The sequence below is a fragment of the Herpailurus yagouaroundi genome, unplaced genomic scaffold (assembly GCF_014898765.1).
Source record: "Herpailurus yagouaroundi ecotype Mexico unplaced genomic scaffold, PumYag 141, whole genome shotgun sequence".
Taxonomy (NCBI): domain Eukaryota; kingdom Metazoa; phylum Chordata; class Mammalia; order Carnivora; family Felidae; genus Herpailurus; species Herpailurus yagouaroundi.
The window spans coordinates 63,255,238-63,272,272 of NW_024412396.1; the positions used below are offsets into that span (position 1 = coordinate 63,255,238).

At 50.4% G+C, this 17,035-nt stretch overlaps 1 protein-coding gene and 1 long non-coding RNA gene across 10 annotated transcripts in view; one reads left to right on the top strand and one right to left on the bottom strand.

Moving 5' to 3' along the window:
• Positions 1-17,035, bottom strand: part of TTC7B (tetratricopeptide repeat domain 7B) — a 233,233-nt gene that overhangs the window by 38,975 nt on the left and 177,223 nt on the right. For all 9 annotated transcript variants that reach the window (XM_040477997.1, XM_040477995.1, XM_040478003.1 and 6 more), the window contains one exon: positions 9,469-9,609. In XM_040477997.1, coding sequence (XP_040333931.1) covers positions 9,469-9,609 — 141 coding nt within the window. The remainder of the gene's footprint in view (positions 1-9,468; positions 9,610-17,035) is intronic.
• On the top strand, positions 251-11,467 carry LOC121032186 (uncharacterized). Its single transcript, XR_005791134.1, has 2 exons — positions 251-459; positions 10,975-11,467. It is a non-coding gene; the product is annotated as an uncharacterized LOC121032186 (long non-coding RNA).

A 17,035-nucleotide genomic window follows, 5' to 3' on the forward strand; every position in this document is an offset into this window, starting at 1 on the left:
AACTATGAGCGACTGACTCCCAGCCACAGCCATCTCCGCATTCCTTAGCACAGGCTCTAGCGTTTAGCAGGTGTTCAAAGTGCAGTCTGAAGATTAGCGAATGCTCAGTGAAGGCCAGAGATGGGCCATTTCTGGGGCACAGGCCAATGAAGCAAGTCGAGGGTCAGAGAAGCAACAGCAAACAGTTTCCCTGACCCTTCACCGATGGCTAAATTCAAGTTTAAAAAAAAAAAAAAAAAGAACAAAGGGCCTTGTGAGCTTATGTAAGAGATGGTAAGAGTCTGCACCAAAGGAACAGCAAGACAGAATGAAACTGGCTCCCGGAACCGAGAGCTTGTCAGGCCCTACGAGAATGCACTTGAACCGTGCAGGGCAGGCTCTGAGAGGTCACTCTCTGATGGGGTCCCAGGCACAGAGATTCTGTGCTGGTTGCTGGAAGCTGACAGCCTCTAACCGGAGGTAAGGGGTTGCTCAGGGTCATGGACACTTTCCACCTTTCTGAGAGCTCACACTGAGCTCTGACAGTCCCCTTTGGAATCACTTGGTTTGTCCTTGTCATTCTGTTGCTGTGGAACATGTTGGAAATAAAATCCCCTCTCTGCTTGCAAACTTCCCATGGTTCCCTACTGCAGGTGAATGTAACCGAATGTTTTTTGTTTTGTTTTAATTTTTATTTTTAGTTTAGAGACAGCGTGCATGAGGGAGAAGAGCACAGAGAGAGAGAGAGAGAGAGAGAGAGAGAGAGAGAGAGAGAGAATCTCAAGCAGGTTCCATGCTCAGTGCAGAGCCTGACATGGGGCTTGATCCCACGACCCTGGGATCATGACCTGAGCCAAAATCAACAGTCAGATACTCAACCGACTGAGCCACCCAGGTGCCCCTGTAACCCAATTGTTTTTGCTCAGCGTTCAAAATTAGGGCCCTGCCACCTTTCCGACTGCCTCCCGCGATGTTTAGTTCACGGTCTCACCCCCACACCTCTGCTTGTGCTGTTCCTTCTGCCCCAAATGCCCTCCCCGAGTGGCCATCTGTGAAGACTCCTGGCTCTCAGCCCCAGCACACTCCAGCTGCACTTGCCTTCCCTAGACACCCCCAGGGAAGCCACCTCTCACACTCCTGTTCTTCCAGTGCCCTGTGTGTGCTCTGGGAAGCATGCACCCCAGTCCACCTTGTCCCATGAGAGCTGTGTGTGTGCTCGCTTTCCCACTAGAGGCTGTGGTCCTGGATGGCCAGTCGAGCTGCTCTGCCTTGGCGTTGAACCATGCCTTGCGTGGAGGGCCTTCTGAAATCACTTGCTGAACCATCTATGGGCGTTATCTGAAAGAGCTAAGCTCTGCATGTAAGGCTGAGGACTGTTTCTTCCTCAAGGTGAAGAGCTGTTTCTGGTTGGGGGACCCAGTGTAGATGCACTCACAGTCTCCCACAGGTCTGGTTTCCCCATTCATTCATTCATTCATTCACTCATTCATTCATTCATTCTTCTAACACTTGTCAAGCACCTGCTTCATGTCAGCTGCAAGGTTGAGAAGTGGCTTACAACATGCCTTCCCTGGGCTCAGGGTTGTGCATGTTGTGCACTGTGCAAAGGTGCTGGGCAGAGGGGGGCTGAAATCTAGCCTGGATCCTGCTGGCAGGCTGTGTGCCTGCTGCAGGGCTGCATTTGCCCAGAGAGATGCAAAGTGCCTTCTCACAAATGTGCCTTCAGCTAGTTAGTTAGGCCTGTTCTCTGCGGGATAGTCTACCCGGAGGGGACACCTATTTTGGAACTCAGATAAAGGAGGAGCAGTATATGCTGGAGGCAGTTCAAGGGCGGCACCTTGTCTGGGTACTCAGATCTTCCATTCCACCTGAGGTCTGGCCGACAGGGATGCAGGAAAAGACCCGTGTGCCATCAGGTGCTCTCCAATCATACAGGTCAGGCCTGCAGGCAGGCAGGGAGCTAGGCCAGTGGGCCCCCTGACTCTCTAAAACCATTTCCTTTACCCCAAACCCTACTTCCCTGACTTGCGCTTGGAAAACAAACCTTAGCAACTTGGTTCTGGGATAGCTCCTGCACATGGGGGGCCGAGGAGTCCCCATGGTGAGCACAGGGCATCTTCTGGAAGCATCAGGTGCTCCTAGAGCATAGCACCCGGACCACTGAATTCACTCTTTCATATCAAAGTCAGCACGAGGGCCTGATGAGTTTCCTGTCACCCTTGCAAGTCATGAAGGCCCAGGGGAGGGCTGCGCCCTTATCAGCTCTCCCCAGAACTGTTCTTTACTTTTCCTCCGGGGAAGGTCAGAAGTGAAAGAAGGCAGTGATTTTGTTTGCATGCATCGGTCCTAACCTGAGCTTCTCTGGGCCGAGCCCCAAGCTGGGCCTACAGTCCCCAGGATGAACATAGCCAGGGCCTTTCCTCCATGAAAGCTTGGCCAAATGCCTCTGTCAGGGTCTCAGCTTCCGGATCAACACTTATTTCTGAGTTTCCGAGTGGCTGTGTCAACCTGTCAGGGGGGAATGCCTCCCCCGGTGGCTTGGTAGGGGTGGCAGGACGGGCTCCTCACCCTCTAGCTGCATCGGAGACACCTGACCCCTCCGGGCCCTGGCCCAGCTGTTCTCCTGATGCCTCAATCCTTCCCCAAAGCCCTCCGCCCCTTTGGCTGATCTTGACTCATCATTCAAAGAGAAAACAGAAGCTGACAAAGCAGACCTTGAGCCTTCTCTTGCCACCACATTGACAAGCCCTCTGTTGTCCTCTGTGCCTATCCACTCTGCTCCTAACTGAGGGCCAATCCCTCTGCCTGAGCCCTGGACCCCACCACTCTCTTGCTTTCTAGAGGGATTCAGACCCCCACATATCCTCTCTCTCTTCAGGGCAAGGAAGGTCTCAGTCTTGACGTGATCATTCCCAGCAGCAATCAACATGCTTCTGTGTCAGCCATTTGTGAAGCCCCCTAACTTGAACCCACACTCCTCCCCAGCTACCCCTCATTTCTCCCCTCTGCTGCATAGGGGCCCTTCCTGGAAGGATTAGGTACCCCCTGCCTGTCTTCGTCACTGCCATCCACCCTGCAGCCACATCAGGAGGCTCCATCTCTGGCCCCCAAAGCCTCACCTGTCATGGCCGCCGACAACTCCCATCCGCCACGACCAACAAATGCTTCTGTCTGCACCTCTTCAACCTCCCAGCAGCACGTCCTACCAGCCGTATCCTCCTTAATAACAGTGATTTGAGGAGTTCTCAAGCGCTTGCTGCCCACTGAACACTCCCCATGTGTTATGTGGTGTAGCTGTCACAACTGCCCTCATCTTCTGTCGGAGAGCACTAGGCTACACCCAGGTGACACCGGGATTTTCACAAGCCCGACTTCAGAGCCCTTGATCGCGCCGCACAGGCCCCTTGGAAGGAAACCCTTTCAGCTGCCCAGTGCCACCTCTCCGGTTCCCCTCCTGCCTCCCTGACCTCCCCCTCCTTGCCCTCGATTTGGCTTTTCCCCTCCTGCCGCCCAAATTTTAAATGTGGGAGGGGCTTGGATCACACGCAGTCCTGTCCCTTTCCCTGCTCCCTGGACATTCTCTTCCTGGGCCTTCTTATCACACCCCTTGGCCTTAAATCCTCACTCCCGAATGTCTGTTTCATTTCAGCCAAAACCTGACGTGGAGGCTTGACTGTCCGGCTGCCCACGTGCCGTCTTCATTTGCGCATCCTCAGGCACCAGACACTTCCAAGTTCAAACACGACTCTGGTTTCCCTTCCTCCCTGACCCTAATGCATCAGTTCTCAATGCCCGCTCCCCCGCCATGGCTTCCCATCACAGAGAACAGCGTCACCAGTCACCCGCTGACTCAGGCCCCAAACACAGAACTCTTCCCAGATTCTTCTTTTCTCCTTCTCCCCCAACTTCACACCCACCGGAGAGTCCTATGGATCCTGTTGGACAGTGCGTCTCAGGGCCCACCTCCCTCTGCCTCAGACACCGAGCCGCACCCTCTGTATTCCACTCTTTCTGTTCCCACCCGTCTGACCCTTTCACCCTCCTGCTAGAAGGCCATCGGTAGCTTTTCAATGCTTTTAGGATTAAGTTAAAGATCTTAGCATGGCTACCAGGGGCCCTGCAGGACTGTGCCTCACCTCGGGCCATGTCGTTTCTTTCTCCTTAGGCTCCAGGCCCAGGGGCCCTGCCATTTCTCCAACACTCTCCGGCACCGTCTGCAGGCCTCCCGGGTGCTGTCCTGTGCCTCCCCGCCCGTGTCCCAACCACCGCCAATCACTCCTCAGGCCTCCGGTCCCATGCCCAGACCTGCTCTGGCTCCCGGCTTGGGGCGACCTCTGTCGTCAGTTCTCATGAGAGACCAACCCTGACCCTTCATAGCACGTGGCACAATGAGAATTAATCTGTAATTGTTTTCTCTCACATCTGTCAACTCCATGAAGGCAGGGACCGTGTCTGTCTTTATGACCACTGCTCTCCTGAGCCTCACTCTGACTGTGGCCCATAAACACGTGCCGGAAGACGTTGTGCTGAACGCCTGAGCGCCCACCCGGGGTTAGAGCGGGGGTGCTGAATTCTGGCTTCTCCCCTTACTGGCCATGTAACATTAGGCAAGTGACTTGACAGCTGTGTATCCGTTTCTTCGTAGGTAAAATGGGGTGATTAAGGTGTTTACACCTCATAAGGCAATTAAGGCATATAAAGTCCTTGGAATAAAGTCTGATACCTGGACAGTGCTTGGTAAATGTTAGCTACCTGTAGAATGTAGACCATTTAGTCAAAGCCACTCCGGGCAGGAGCAGGGGCTGGTTTGCTTAATCTAGACTGGCCCTGAATGGGGCTCGCCCGACCCCCAGGTACTGAGCGTTCCCTCCTGCAGGGGCTTTCTGTGTGGTGACCCATACACTACCCGTCTGGGAGCTGGGGGCTATGCCACAGGATGACCCCTCGATCCTGCGGATGCAGCCTTTGGGAGGCTGGGAGGAGCCTGGTAAGGGGGTGGGGGCGGGGTGTAGGCTGGGACAGGGCCAGGGAATTTGTGAGAGTATCACCGCTTTAAGTTCCCAGCAGAAATCAGAAAATCTGATCTTGCACATCTAAGAATAGCCACTAGTTTCAACTGTGAGAGCGCCAAAGTGAAAGCTATAATTATTAGTAAGTAACAAGCAGAAATTAACCACCTACCGCAAAGTCATTTTTAGCCGCCATCCCAACGTGGAAATTAAAAGATGGGCAACAAAAAGCTGCCGCCTGGTGTGGCAAAGGCTCTGGTTGAACCTGGAAGGTCTGTGAATGTGTGAGTCTCCGATGGCCAACCATCGGTTTGCCTCCTAAAGAAGTACAGCTCCTAGGGAAATGGGTTTTGCGGTACAATAAGCATCACGTGCTCTAACGGAGCTCCCCTGAGTCTGTCTCATTCCCCAGTAAGACCACAGAGGCACTTATTTCCATCTGGCCTGGGTTCTCCCACAAAGGAGAGGAGATAACCCCTTCTGACCTTTATAAGATGGTAGATATACCAATGGCCCCAGAAGGTGCTTGGAACTTCTGAAAAGGAGACCATAAAAACGGGTAAATGTCATGTAAAGCCCAGATGCCATCAAGAAAAGATTGATAAATATATTTTTTAAAAACTGGCCAAAAAAAAAAAAGACCAACGAAAACACTAACAAAATAAAAACAGGAGAAAATATTTATAGCTCATATCACAGACACAAGGCAGATTTCTTTGACACATAACATGTGCTTACAAATAAAAAAGGAAAGCTCAGTACCTAAGAAGATAAATGAGCAGAAACCATGAACAGACGATTGAAATACCACTTTTCACCTATCAGACTGGCAGAGATCTAGAAGTCTGAGAGTTCGTCGTGTCGGTAAGGATGCAGGAAAATGGGCCATTCACACACTGTTGGCGGGGCTATAAGTTGGCACTATTTTGTGGAAGTCAATGTGACCAAACTCATCAAAATTGAAGAGTGTATACCCTTTGGTCCATCAAGTCCATTTTTAGGAATTTATCTTACACGCAACATAGAGAGCAATAAATATTTGGAAGGATACTTACTGATGCATTGTCCGTAATGGCAAAATATTAGAAATAATCTGTTAACTAATGGGGTCATATAATAATTTATACTATGCAGCCAGGAAAAAGTCTGAGTAAGTGTTACATGCGCTGATGAGCAATGACCTCTGTGTGCGAGTGACAGCTCAGGAAAGCACACAGGGGACCTGCTAACAGAGGGTGCTGTGGGTGGGTGGCTGAGGCTCAGGGGCAGGATGGAGCCTTTTCACTCTCCATCCTTTGTACCTTTCCAGTTGTGTACCAGGGGAAGGTACTCTTTATTCAAAAATAATTTAGATAAAACTGTCACAGAGGTCCCAACAAACTAAGGAACAAAACACACACAACCCATGCTGGTCAGCCACCAGGTGTCCTGGTGAAGAGCTGGAGGTCAGAGGGAAGGGTGTGAACTGGGAGCGAGTCCCACCGCTCAGGCATGGAGGGACTCTATGTGGCCAAATGTCCTTGGTCTTCCCAGATCTGTGCTCCCTGCTGGGCCACTGGCCCATTCCTTCACAGGGCAGCTGGAGGCTCTGGTGTCCAATTCATGATCTCTTTGCCATTCAAATGGACATACCAGTGGCCCAGGGACCTGCTCATCCAATAGGCTGAAAATCGAAGGTTGTCTCAGAGTGACCTCACCTGCTAGCTTCGGGGGCCCCCTCACCATGGGCTCTCGTCATGAGCTCCCACTATACTCAGCTCACCAGAGAACACAATCTAGAGAGGAGAGACCCACAAATGCCACAGTAACACCATGGCCTTGGGCGTTAGGCCTTGATCTAATTAGTTTCTTCCAAAGCTTGCAAAATTTACAGAATCTGGCAGTATTGCTAGGCCTGACGATGGAACCACAAATTGTCCAAGAGTCGGCATTGGGCAGGGCGGGCGGGGGCGGGGTGATTGGTCACTGCTATCTTGCCTCTGAGAGCAGTAGAGCTCAAACCACAGATGGTAAGGTCTTACGGTTAAGTGGAAGCTGTTTTCTCAGTTCATTCTGAAGTTACCTCTCCAAAGACTATATGAATATATGATCCGATTCTAAATCTTGACTCAAAGTCATTGCTTTGAAAGAGTCAATATGGCACAGACCCCATAAGATTCTAATTTACTCAGTGCATTCACATAACATAAGCACTATGAATATTCTGTCCAGAGTTTATAAGGCAGATATGGCATTCGTTTCCCACAGTCCAATGCCACCAACTAGTAGACTGTTTTTTTTCTAAATGTTTTTCCATTCATTTTTGAGAGAGAGAGAGAACATAGGCACGTGAGTGGGGGAGGAGCAGAGGAAGAGGGGGACAGAGGGTCCAAAGCGGGCTCTGCACTGACAGCAGCGGGTCGATGCAGGGCTCGAACCCACGAACTGTGAGATCATGACCTGAGCCGAAGTGGGATGCTCAACTGACTGAGCAACTCAGGAGCCGCCCTCCCCCCTCCGCCCCCCACCAACTTGTAGATTATTAAAAGCCACACCTATAAACTAACAACGAGAACTTTGTTCTGTGCTGTAAGCTGTGCCGATGAGAAGTGGATATTATGTGATCATGTAAAAATTCAAGGACAGCTCTAAACTGAATCTTCGCTACCAAGTTCTTCAATGTTCTCATCAGCAGCCACAAAATTCCCTCCCAAGAGTCACGTGGGATATGCAAAAAGGAACAGAGTCTGAATAACCGAATAAGGGGCAGCAAGCCAGCGGGAGAGGCCATTCTGGAACTCAGTGACCCTCACTCAGGTCACTGACTTTTCCAAGAAATGGGCAAGAAGAAGTGTCCCTGAAGTCAAGGAAGTTCATTCCAGCCTAGAAGGACTGCCTTCGGCTCTTCTGGTTTTTTTAGACGGTGGCCCTCCAAAATTCCAACTTTAATTCAAATTCAAAAGACGCTTCTGCCCCCACACTGGCCCTGCAGGGTCAGCCGGTCTCTCCTGGCCGGCCCTGACACTGAAGCCTTCCCTCTCTGCTCTCTGGAGTCACCGCTCATCAGGCGGCAGCATGGGACAGGTGCCAGGCCCTGGACTGGGGACTGGGCTCTTCTGTGGGAGAGCTGCATTAGTGCAGAGGAAGGCATTGCTGCTGTCCTCATGCCCTGAGCGCCAGCTCATCTAGGACCCGGCGAGAGGCCACATGCTGGCAAGCGTCTGCGCAGGAAGAACAATCAGCACATTCATGAATCATCCCTCTTTTGTACTTCTGCTTAGAAGAATGTAATTTGTTAATTTACGGGAGTTGTTATGGCTCAATTAAAGATGCCAACACAGAAGAGGCCGGCTGAGCTTGGCTCTGTGACCCGCCAAAGCCAGGTAGATCCGACCATGTTTCCAACAAAGGTCCGCCAATGGTTCCAAACAAGGCTCAACATCACATAATGAGCCTTGGCAAAAGACGACTAAATAGATGGACAACGGTGGGTAATGAGTACTTTCCTCAGCCGAATCTGGCCTTCCGCTGTGCACCCCGAGGGTCTAGCCTGGGAAGGCCCATTTGGGGGTCTCGCAGACCCAGTGATAAAACTTGAGGAACAGAAGTTACCGTCTATACCCAGATATAAATACGGAAGGAAATCCACAGCCATCACCCCCCCGGACCCTCTGTGTGTGTGGGTTGGGGGGGGGGGCGCTCGTTGCTGCAATGCCTGCACGTGGGATTTATTTGGGGGATCTCCAGCTATGCGGCAGCAACCATGTGAAACTGGAGGAGGGGGGGCAATCACATCTGCCTTCTGGGCTCGTTTCCAGCCCTGTGTTTGCTGCTACCCGCCCCTGCCTCTGCGGATTAGCAGGAGTGCCAACAGAGAGGGGTCAGGGACATCGAGAGCGCTGCCCCTTCCCTGGCCTTGACGAAGACATCTGAGCCATCAACACACCTGTCCCCTCTCCCAGGGACCCAGGATGCGCCAGGCGCCACGCTCATCCACCCTAGGAGGCCGGTGCTATTACCCCCACTGTGCAGATGTGGACCCTGAGGGGGAGGGGTGAAGCTATTAGCTCCTGTCTACACAGCCAGCAAAGAGTAATGGACTTCCAGACTTCTGAAGCCTGGGACACCCTACTACGCTGACCCCTGCAAAGAAAGCCTGGGTATAGCTCTGGGGTCCCTGCTGCAGCACAAACCCTACAACCACCACTGAGGTCTCCCCAAGACCCTTGGCGTCCAATCAGAAAATTTCCGCTGGATGCCTGCTCTGTACCAGGCTCTGGCTCAGGGTATCGAGGCAGGGGACGGGGTGGGGAGATACACAGCAACTCGTGGTTCCTGCAAGGAAGTAGTGGCATTTTGGCGTGTGACCACAAAGGCCGTGATTTCTCCTGATGTGGGGTTGAAGGCTAAATAGGCAAGTGCCCACAGGATGCTCCGGCCTCCGGCTCAGTCGTGTGGGTGTGGGTGGTGGGAGGGCCCACGGGTAGGGGCAGGGCAGTACCTGCATGGAGCCAGATCTGCGCCAGCGTCATCCAGGGGTGTAGTGGGCCCTGCTTGGGGGCGCTGCTCTGCAGAGAAGAGGCCACTTCCGACAGTGCCTGCTCCACTCTTGAGGCTGCTACTGACGTGGCGTGGACAGAGCCTGTGAGGGGTTTCCGAGAAGACGGCATCAGAAGTCAAAGGACAGACCCGACTGACTAGTCACCCCCCCCAACCCCCTCCCACACACAGACACGAGTTCAAGACGAACACACACTCCTTCCCCAGGACGTTTCTAAGTCTTAAGTCCATAAAGAAATACGGACAATCATTATGGCCTTGAACCTGAGTTTCCATCCAAGGCTCTAGCTAATCTTTTAGTCAACATCCAGAGCACATGCCGTGGGAGGTGCTCCCTTGAGGAGCTCAGTCTAGGACAGCGCGAGTGTTGGGCGGGGGGACAGGGGTACAGCTAGACACAGCTATGGCGCTCATGCGGAAACGTGGCATAAATGAAGTGCTACAAAGGAAAGTTACAAGGCACCCCTGTCAGGGCCTAAACCTGGAAACTATCGTCAGGGCGGGGGGGGGGGGGGGCGTGCATTGGTGACTGGGGGAGGAATCATCCTTGCCTCCTGGGGATGGAGGCCGTTCTTAAGATAAACCAAGCCACTTGCCATTCCACTCCCTGGCTTTTGCAAGGCGGCTAACACCCCTGGATTTGGAAACACATTCTAGGACATGACTTAGGAGTAGGAGAGAGAGCACGCTTTCACCTTACGTACAAGCAGATGTCGGTCATCAAGGCTAAACTGAGGGAGGATGGGCTGTAGCAAAGGCACCTATGCTCAGGAGTTGCTACCTGCCTGACTCTTGGGTAAAATTTGTCCTAAAAGGCTATGGAGAGGTGTGGACCAAGCACATTCACAGGCAAAGGGAGTTGGCAAAGGAACTTCTATTCGGAAATCAATTGACTCATTCCTCTTCGTGTGGCCCTTCTATGGGTCCTGATGGCTGGAGACCATCAGGGGCTTGGTCCTCACCTCTTCCCCAGTTCTCTCCTGGAGATGTGGTTTCAGAGCTGAGAGAAAGGGTCTCAGTTATTTCAAGGTGAAAACTTGATACTTCTATCACTGGCCACATTCTAAATTTGAATTCATCATAAAGTGTAATATGTAGATAAACATGGAACCATCAACTTATCATAAGGATTCAAATAGTGATAATATATAAAGACCAATGCTGACTACTCAAATAAACGGAGCTGGTTATACTCTAGATAAGACAAAATTGTGAGCATAAAAATAATTTCTGTTGGGGCTTTGAAGTGCACCATAATTTATTCATTTTAAGAGTATTTGCAGCAATAGACTGGCCATCCGTTTTGCGTTTTGACTGTTTCAACATGAAGGAAACACAGATACCTCTAAATACACTCAAATCCTTCAGCAGGGATTTGGTGGAGGTGGCTTATGGGAGGTGGACGGAAACAGGCCAGGAATTCACCTTCTGTGGATAATCCACACAGGGCACCCACGAGGACGAGCAAGAGGAGAGCCCCCACCCCCCACCCCCCATGCCCTCTGTCCCGGGAAGGAAGTGAGTCCTGCAGAGTGAATGCAGCCACACAGGAGGAGGAACCGGAGGCTGAGTTAGAAGACATCAATCAATGCCATTACCATCCGGAAGACCTAATGAAGTTCAGCTAAGAACTGACTCTTGGGTAGACAAAGTGTGTCTGACTACTTAGAAAAAACAAAAACAGAAAAACAAAATCTAAACAGCAAAGTGATTACACTGCTGTTGATTTTTTTGGTCTCGTTTTGAACTTTGTTTTTTTTTTAATGGAAAATAAATATTTTAACTTTGAGAACAAAGATTTCATATAGTTTTCCTGAGAGTTTCAGGAGCAGCTGTCAGTTAAATAAACAAGGTTGCTGTTGCTATAGTCTGACGTCGCCACGGTGGCTTGCCTTCTCATTGACTGCCTTGAACAGTGGTTCTCAACCTTGGCTTCACATCAGAATTACTTGGCGGGGCGGGGGGGGGGTGTGTTTCAAAACCCATGATGTCATGGATTTTTAAACCACCCCCCACACCAACTGAGTCACTAACTCTAGGGATGGGGCTAGGCCTATTGTTAATCACCCAGGTAATTCCACCGTGCAGCTAAGACTGAGACCCACCGACCTGGAGAGACAGAAAAGCAGATGTCATTAATGTTTGGTCAAAAGAAGCCTGAAAGCATATTCTGCACACGCCAGGCAGCGAGTGTGGGTTTTCCTGCTTCCCTGCGGCCCAAGACTCTGGAGAACAGAGTTCCAGGAAGATCTTGTTCTTTAAAGAACATTCGTTCTCAATTCTCTTGGTCTCAGGATCCTTTTATAGACTCTGCAGTTATTGAGAACCCCTCAAGAGATTGTACTTACAGGGGTTATATATCTCTCTATATTTACCACACTGGAAACCAAAACTGAGAAGCGCTTCAAATGTTTGGTCATTAATTCATTACAAAATACAACAATAAACTACTACTGAAGAAAAATTCTACACATTTTCTAGTAGGTTCTATGGTTCCCTTGCTACAAGGGACCTGTGACTTTTGGAGGGGCTAATTTTGCTCTTTGGATTCACTGTTTTATTTGGTCTGCAAACAAATTAATCAGAGCTACTGTTAAAGTTCCTTCTCTTTGTGATATCTATATACGACCAAAGTAGCTAATTATTCACGTAACAGTATGCTTCACTATGGATAAGTTCTGGCAAATGATGACGGTAGTGATGATGAGTTTTAGTGAACATGGTGTAGCAGGCTTCAGGCACTCCCAACTAGCACTTTACATAGATTATTTCATTTAACCTTTAAACAGTTCTGTGGGGCTGCTAACAATGTTATCTGCACGGTTTAGCGTACAAAATTGAGATTTCATGAGGTTATGAACTTATCCCAAGTCATACGGCCAGTGGGTGGCAAAGGTAGGGCTTAAACAGTAGTCTAACTCCAAATCTAGCCTCTAGCCTCTAAATTCAGCTCTGGAGCCACCTCCTCCAGGAAGGCTGCTGTGAGCCTTCTGTTTCTTCCCCCTGCCCCTCCCCTGTAAGAAGCTAGGCCTTGGTGCCTTGGGTCCTCGGTGCTCCTATACTCCCTAGGGGTGTGGCTATCACTGAACAGACCACACCGTTTCATGTTCAAGTTAATGTAACTGTCTCCCCTCTTAGACTGTGGTTCTGGAAGATAGGACGCGTGCATTTAGGTGCTCTCAGGGGCTAACGACGCCAAGCCCGTGAGAGATACCTGGTAAAGGCCTGTGGAACGAAAAAGTGAATGAATGACTACTGTCAACAGGCACGTCACTGTCTGAAAGCTGGAAGACAGTGGTTCCCTCTTTTGGAAAAGCACGTCTGTGTCCTCTAGTCTCCTTGACTAACAGTGGCTCCGAGGCCGGAACCTTCACGGTCTCAAAGGGTTTCTCAGCATGGCTGTCATCGCCTCCAAGCACCCGGACTGCAAATGAGTGTGGCACATAGTTAGATTAAAGTCACCTCACTCAGTGACTTTCTCCCATCTCTAATATAACCAAGCCATTTAAATATGGAGGGTAACGGAGGTTTCTCAGAAATATTTGTTTTTCCCCTTCCCAGTCAATCCCTTTTAACACCTGCTTCACAAGGGCAGACACCCTTCACGTCCTAAACCGGGGATGGATATTAGAGGCTTCAGATATGTACTAATAATAGGTGACTGGTAACAATGGCAACATTATCTCATAGTTAACACCCACTATTCCTGGCAATAACACCATCAATCAGATTCCTCCATTGGATTAGAATTTGGAGGAAAAAATAAATAAACACGATTATGAATCAGAATGGATGTATCTGATTAAAGAAAATAACCAAAACAGCCTGTATCTTACCGTCTCATGGGACTAAAATGGTAAGTGCCAAAATAGATACGATATCAAAATAGATTTGGATTTGTGTAGGTACACAACTAGAAATGCTAGTTCTAACCAACACTTTTTTTTTTTTTAAAGCAACCACTTTCCTTCTCACCAAAGTAAATGTATTCCCACAGCATACGTGGGGGTGGAAGGGATTATTACCCTCAGAGAAATGGACAAATTGAGGCTTAAAAAAGGAATCAGACGGAGGAAGGAATAGAAGACATTATTTCTAATTTGAAATCCAAGACTCTGGAGGAATCAGCTCCCATATAATCAGGTTCCACAGGTAAGCCAGGGAGGCCGGCTGCTGTACATCTCTTATTTAGCACAGGAATTCGAGACGTGCATATCACCGTCCTAACCTTGCAAGCTGAGCAGCTGTGGTGCTCCACCCAGTCCCTCAGCCACAGGGCACGAGGCCCTGAAAAGCCACCGCAAAACCTAACTGAACCGAGAGCTGACACAGGCAGGTGAGAATGTGCCCTGAAACCTGGTCCAGGTTCTGTGACCTAATCGTCCAAATGGTCCAGAAGGGGCCCCCCCCCCCCATCAGATGCCCTGGAGCTGAGATCTGTATTTTCTCAAGCCAACTGCTCTCTCTTCCCTGCCACCAAGATGCCCCCAAAGAAAGTGTGATCTTGGGCACCTCTTATGAAGGCAAAGTGTCCCCTGATGAACTGTTCTGATCCCTCCATCCCGGGTTTTCATCGGGGTTCTCCTTGGACCACCCTGTGTGTGGGATGGGGGAAAGGGACGGCAACAGAGTGACCCCGGGGAACCGAAGTGGACAGGCATCTCCCCACGGCTGAGAGGACTCAGGACCGAGGCCACTGACCTCAGGAAGCCGTGAGTCCAAGCTCCGAACCCCTCTGCTGACCCATGCTGCTAACCCTGTTGAGAAACGCTGCCACAGACAGGACACTGGGAACAGCCAGCTCAAGTTGCTTGTGCAGCTGCAGCCTTTACGAAAATCCTTTTTCCAAAGCACGCTACACCTGTGGTCGACATCGCACAGCCCTCCAACGTGGCAGCTGTACGCGAACCCCATCTGACCATTCAAAGGGATCTCGAAGGCAACCGTTTTGTTAAGCAAAAGGCACGATGAATGACGTGGCTTGGTTATGTTCAATGAGGCGTTATTTTCACAAGCGTGGTCACTGAATGCACGGCCTATATTTATATTCCAGCTGTCCTTCTGACTGTTCTGGTGGCATTAGGTAAGCGGCTATGGTCTGAAGGGTGTGCCCCTCCCTCTCCCCTCCTATCTTCTCAGCGTGTAGCAGATAAACTGGGTCTGAGAAGGAACCCTGCCCCCCTAGTGACTAGGCAGGCATCAAAGTCCAGGAACAAGGGACAGGTGTTACGCTGCGTGCAACGAAACTCGCTTATCGGAGAGTCAGTAGACACAGCTCGCGTGTGTTTGCTTGGGATCCGGGCTGCTCTCTGCTTCGCGGCCCCAGAATCAACTCAGATGCCTCACGTCTATGAATATGGGGAGAGTGATGGAGCATGGGGCTGTGCCCCAGGTCCCCTCTCTCTGCTGGTCACCCACATTCTCCCTAACGCTACAGTGGCAGATACCTGGCCTCCCCACAGTTTTTCTGAAAAGAAACAGAGCCACTCCAGTAGCGGGCACGCAGAAATCCTCCACGGCCGATGAACCTCTCTACTGATTTCCCCTCGGTTATGAAATGATGCAATATTATCTGTCAGTAGATTTCGTCCAGCTTCCGGTTTCTGAGAAGCTGTGCTCCCCCCCGCCCCGAAAACAATTCCAATAAGAAGGAAATGGAAGCAGTTACACCTTCTTAAAGACCCCGAATACTAAATAGCAACCCTGAATGACTAAGCATTCTTGCCAGAGAGCTTTGCTTACAATTTTTCACTTTTAACAGGAAAAGAACGTCTGTTTCTCGAGATAGGGCTTGAAAGTAAATCAGTCCGACGCCGCAGACTGCTGGCAGCCGGTGACCTCACACCTGCCACCTGTGCTCTGAGACCCAGGATGTCCTCGGGGCGGAAGGAGACAGCCCCTCCATAGCCAGTGATGACTGTCTCTTATTTTTTGAAGGGGGAGGAGAACCCACTCTCACATCAACATTATTTATCTCTGTACCTTTTTTTTTTTTTTTAACGTTAAACATGTTGGCTCCCCCCCACCCCACCCCCAGCCCCGATTTCTGCTGGAGGTGGTCTTGCTTCTCTAAGGAGGCTGACTTGGGGCTGGGTTCCTCGCTGTGCTGTGCGACGTGTCCTTCTCAGCTCCCCTCTTTGTAGCATGTCTGCTGGGGTGACAGGGGCGTGGGGCTCGAGTGCTCTACAGGCAACCGCCGGCCCTACCCACTTCCCATGACAACCAGGCCTCCTGCTTGTGGGTTCCTCCGATCAATAACTCTGGTCCCCATTCTAGGAGATACTTCCCTTTTTCACAGAGTGGGAAAGAGATTAAGACAGCCAAATAAATCAGGACAGCCAAACCCACGGTCTCAAGACGAGATCACAATTTCCAAGTGACTTTAACAGAATATCAAGCACAGCTGAAACCTGACAGGATGTGTCTTCTCCTGAAGGGGGAAAGTTCTTTCCAGGGAAAGCTTTAGGGAACGATCCCACTAAGGCAGGGAGAGACTGGGGGATGCGGTCACCAGTGGGCATGCGGGGGTGACCCAGCATGCTGCTGGCGGGTGCTGGCAGGGCCAGGTGGTCACACGGGAAGCATGGAGGGAAGCCGTTCACAAGCATGCAGGAAGATGCCAGCTGTCAGAGTGAGCCGAGCCATGGCTCTGGGCTGGAGACAGTACCTTCTGGAGGACGACACCAGGCAGATGCTTTCATCGCCATCAGAAACCCTCCCTGTTGCATATTCATGAGGCTGTGTCTTTGCACTCGAGTGTCTGGGGAAGGCTGTGTTTGTCTTTGAATGCAGCTTATGGGAAAAGCCTTCCCGGTTTTGGGTGAGGGTCTAATGATTGGACTCACACTCCTTAACTTCTATCCGAGTGCCATTTGTCACTGACTTGTCAATCTCCTGAGATTCTATTCAATCTTGTTTAGAGAAAGACACCACAGAACTAATTGGGGAGAATTAACTGTAATTTCATCAAAAGAGCAAGAAGAGGTTCATACTTGACTCATCAGGGCTGGAGTTTTTTAACTGCCACCCCTCAAAAGCAGTGGAGTCATCACTAAGAGTAACTTGTTCAAATACAGATGAAAAAAACCCCGACTTTATTCTGTTAAGCAGGAGCAGAGGGTGAAATAGACACCCAACAGGCTGGTCATTTCCTGATCACGAGATACATTTTGAACTGTCAGAAAATGCAAGGTCAATAATAAAATGCTAGCCATAAGAAAAGGGGAAAAAACAATGACCTTGAGTTTGTTTTTCAACCTTATTTCATTCCAGGGGTTTGTTTATCATTAATCTGCTTATTCTCTTCTCCGGGTTACAGGTTCCTAAAAGGGGCAGCAGCTTGACCAGAATCAGTGAGCCAAGAACCCAAGTTGGCGTTCTTGATTTGAGCATGTTCTTGGAGAGGCAAATAAAATGTCGACACACATTCTCCTCCAAGATAAGGACTGCAAGGGCACTCAAGAAGGGGGCTGCCTGGGGTCCCCGGGTCTAAGGAGTGGTGAGCAGCG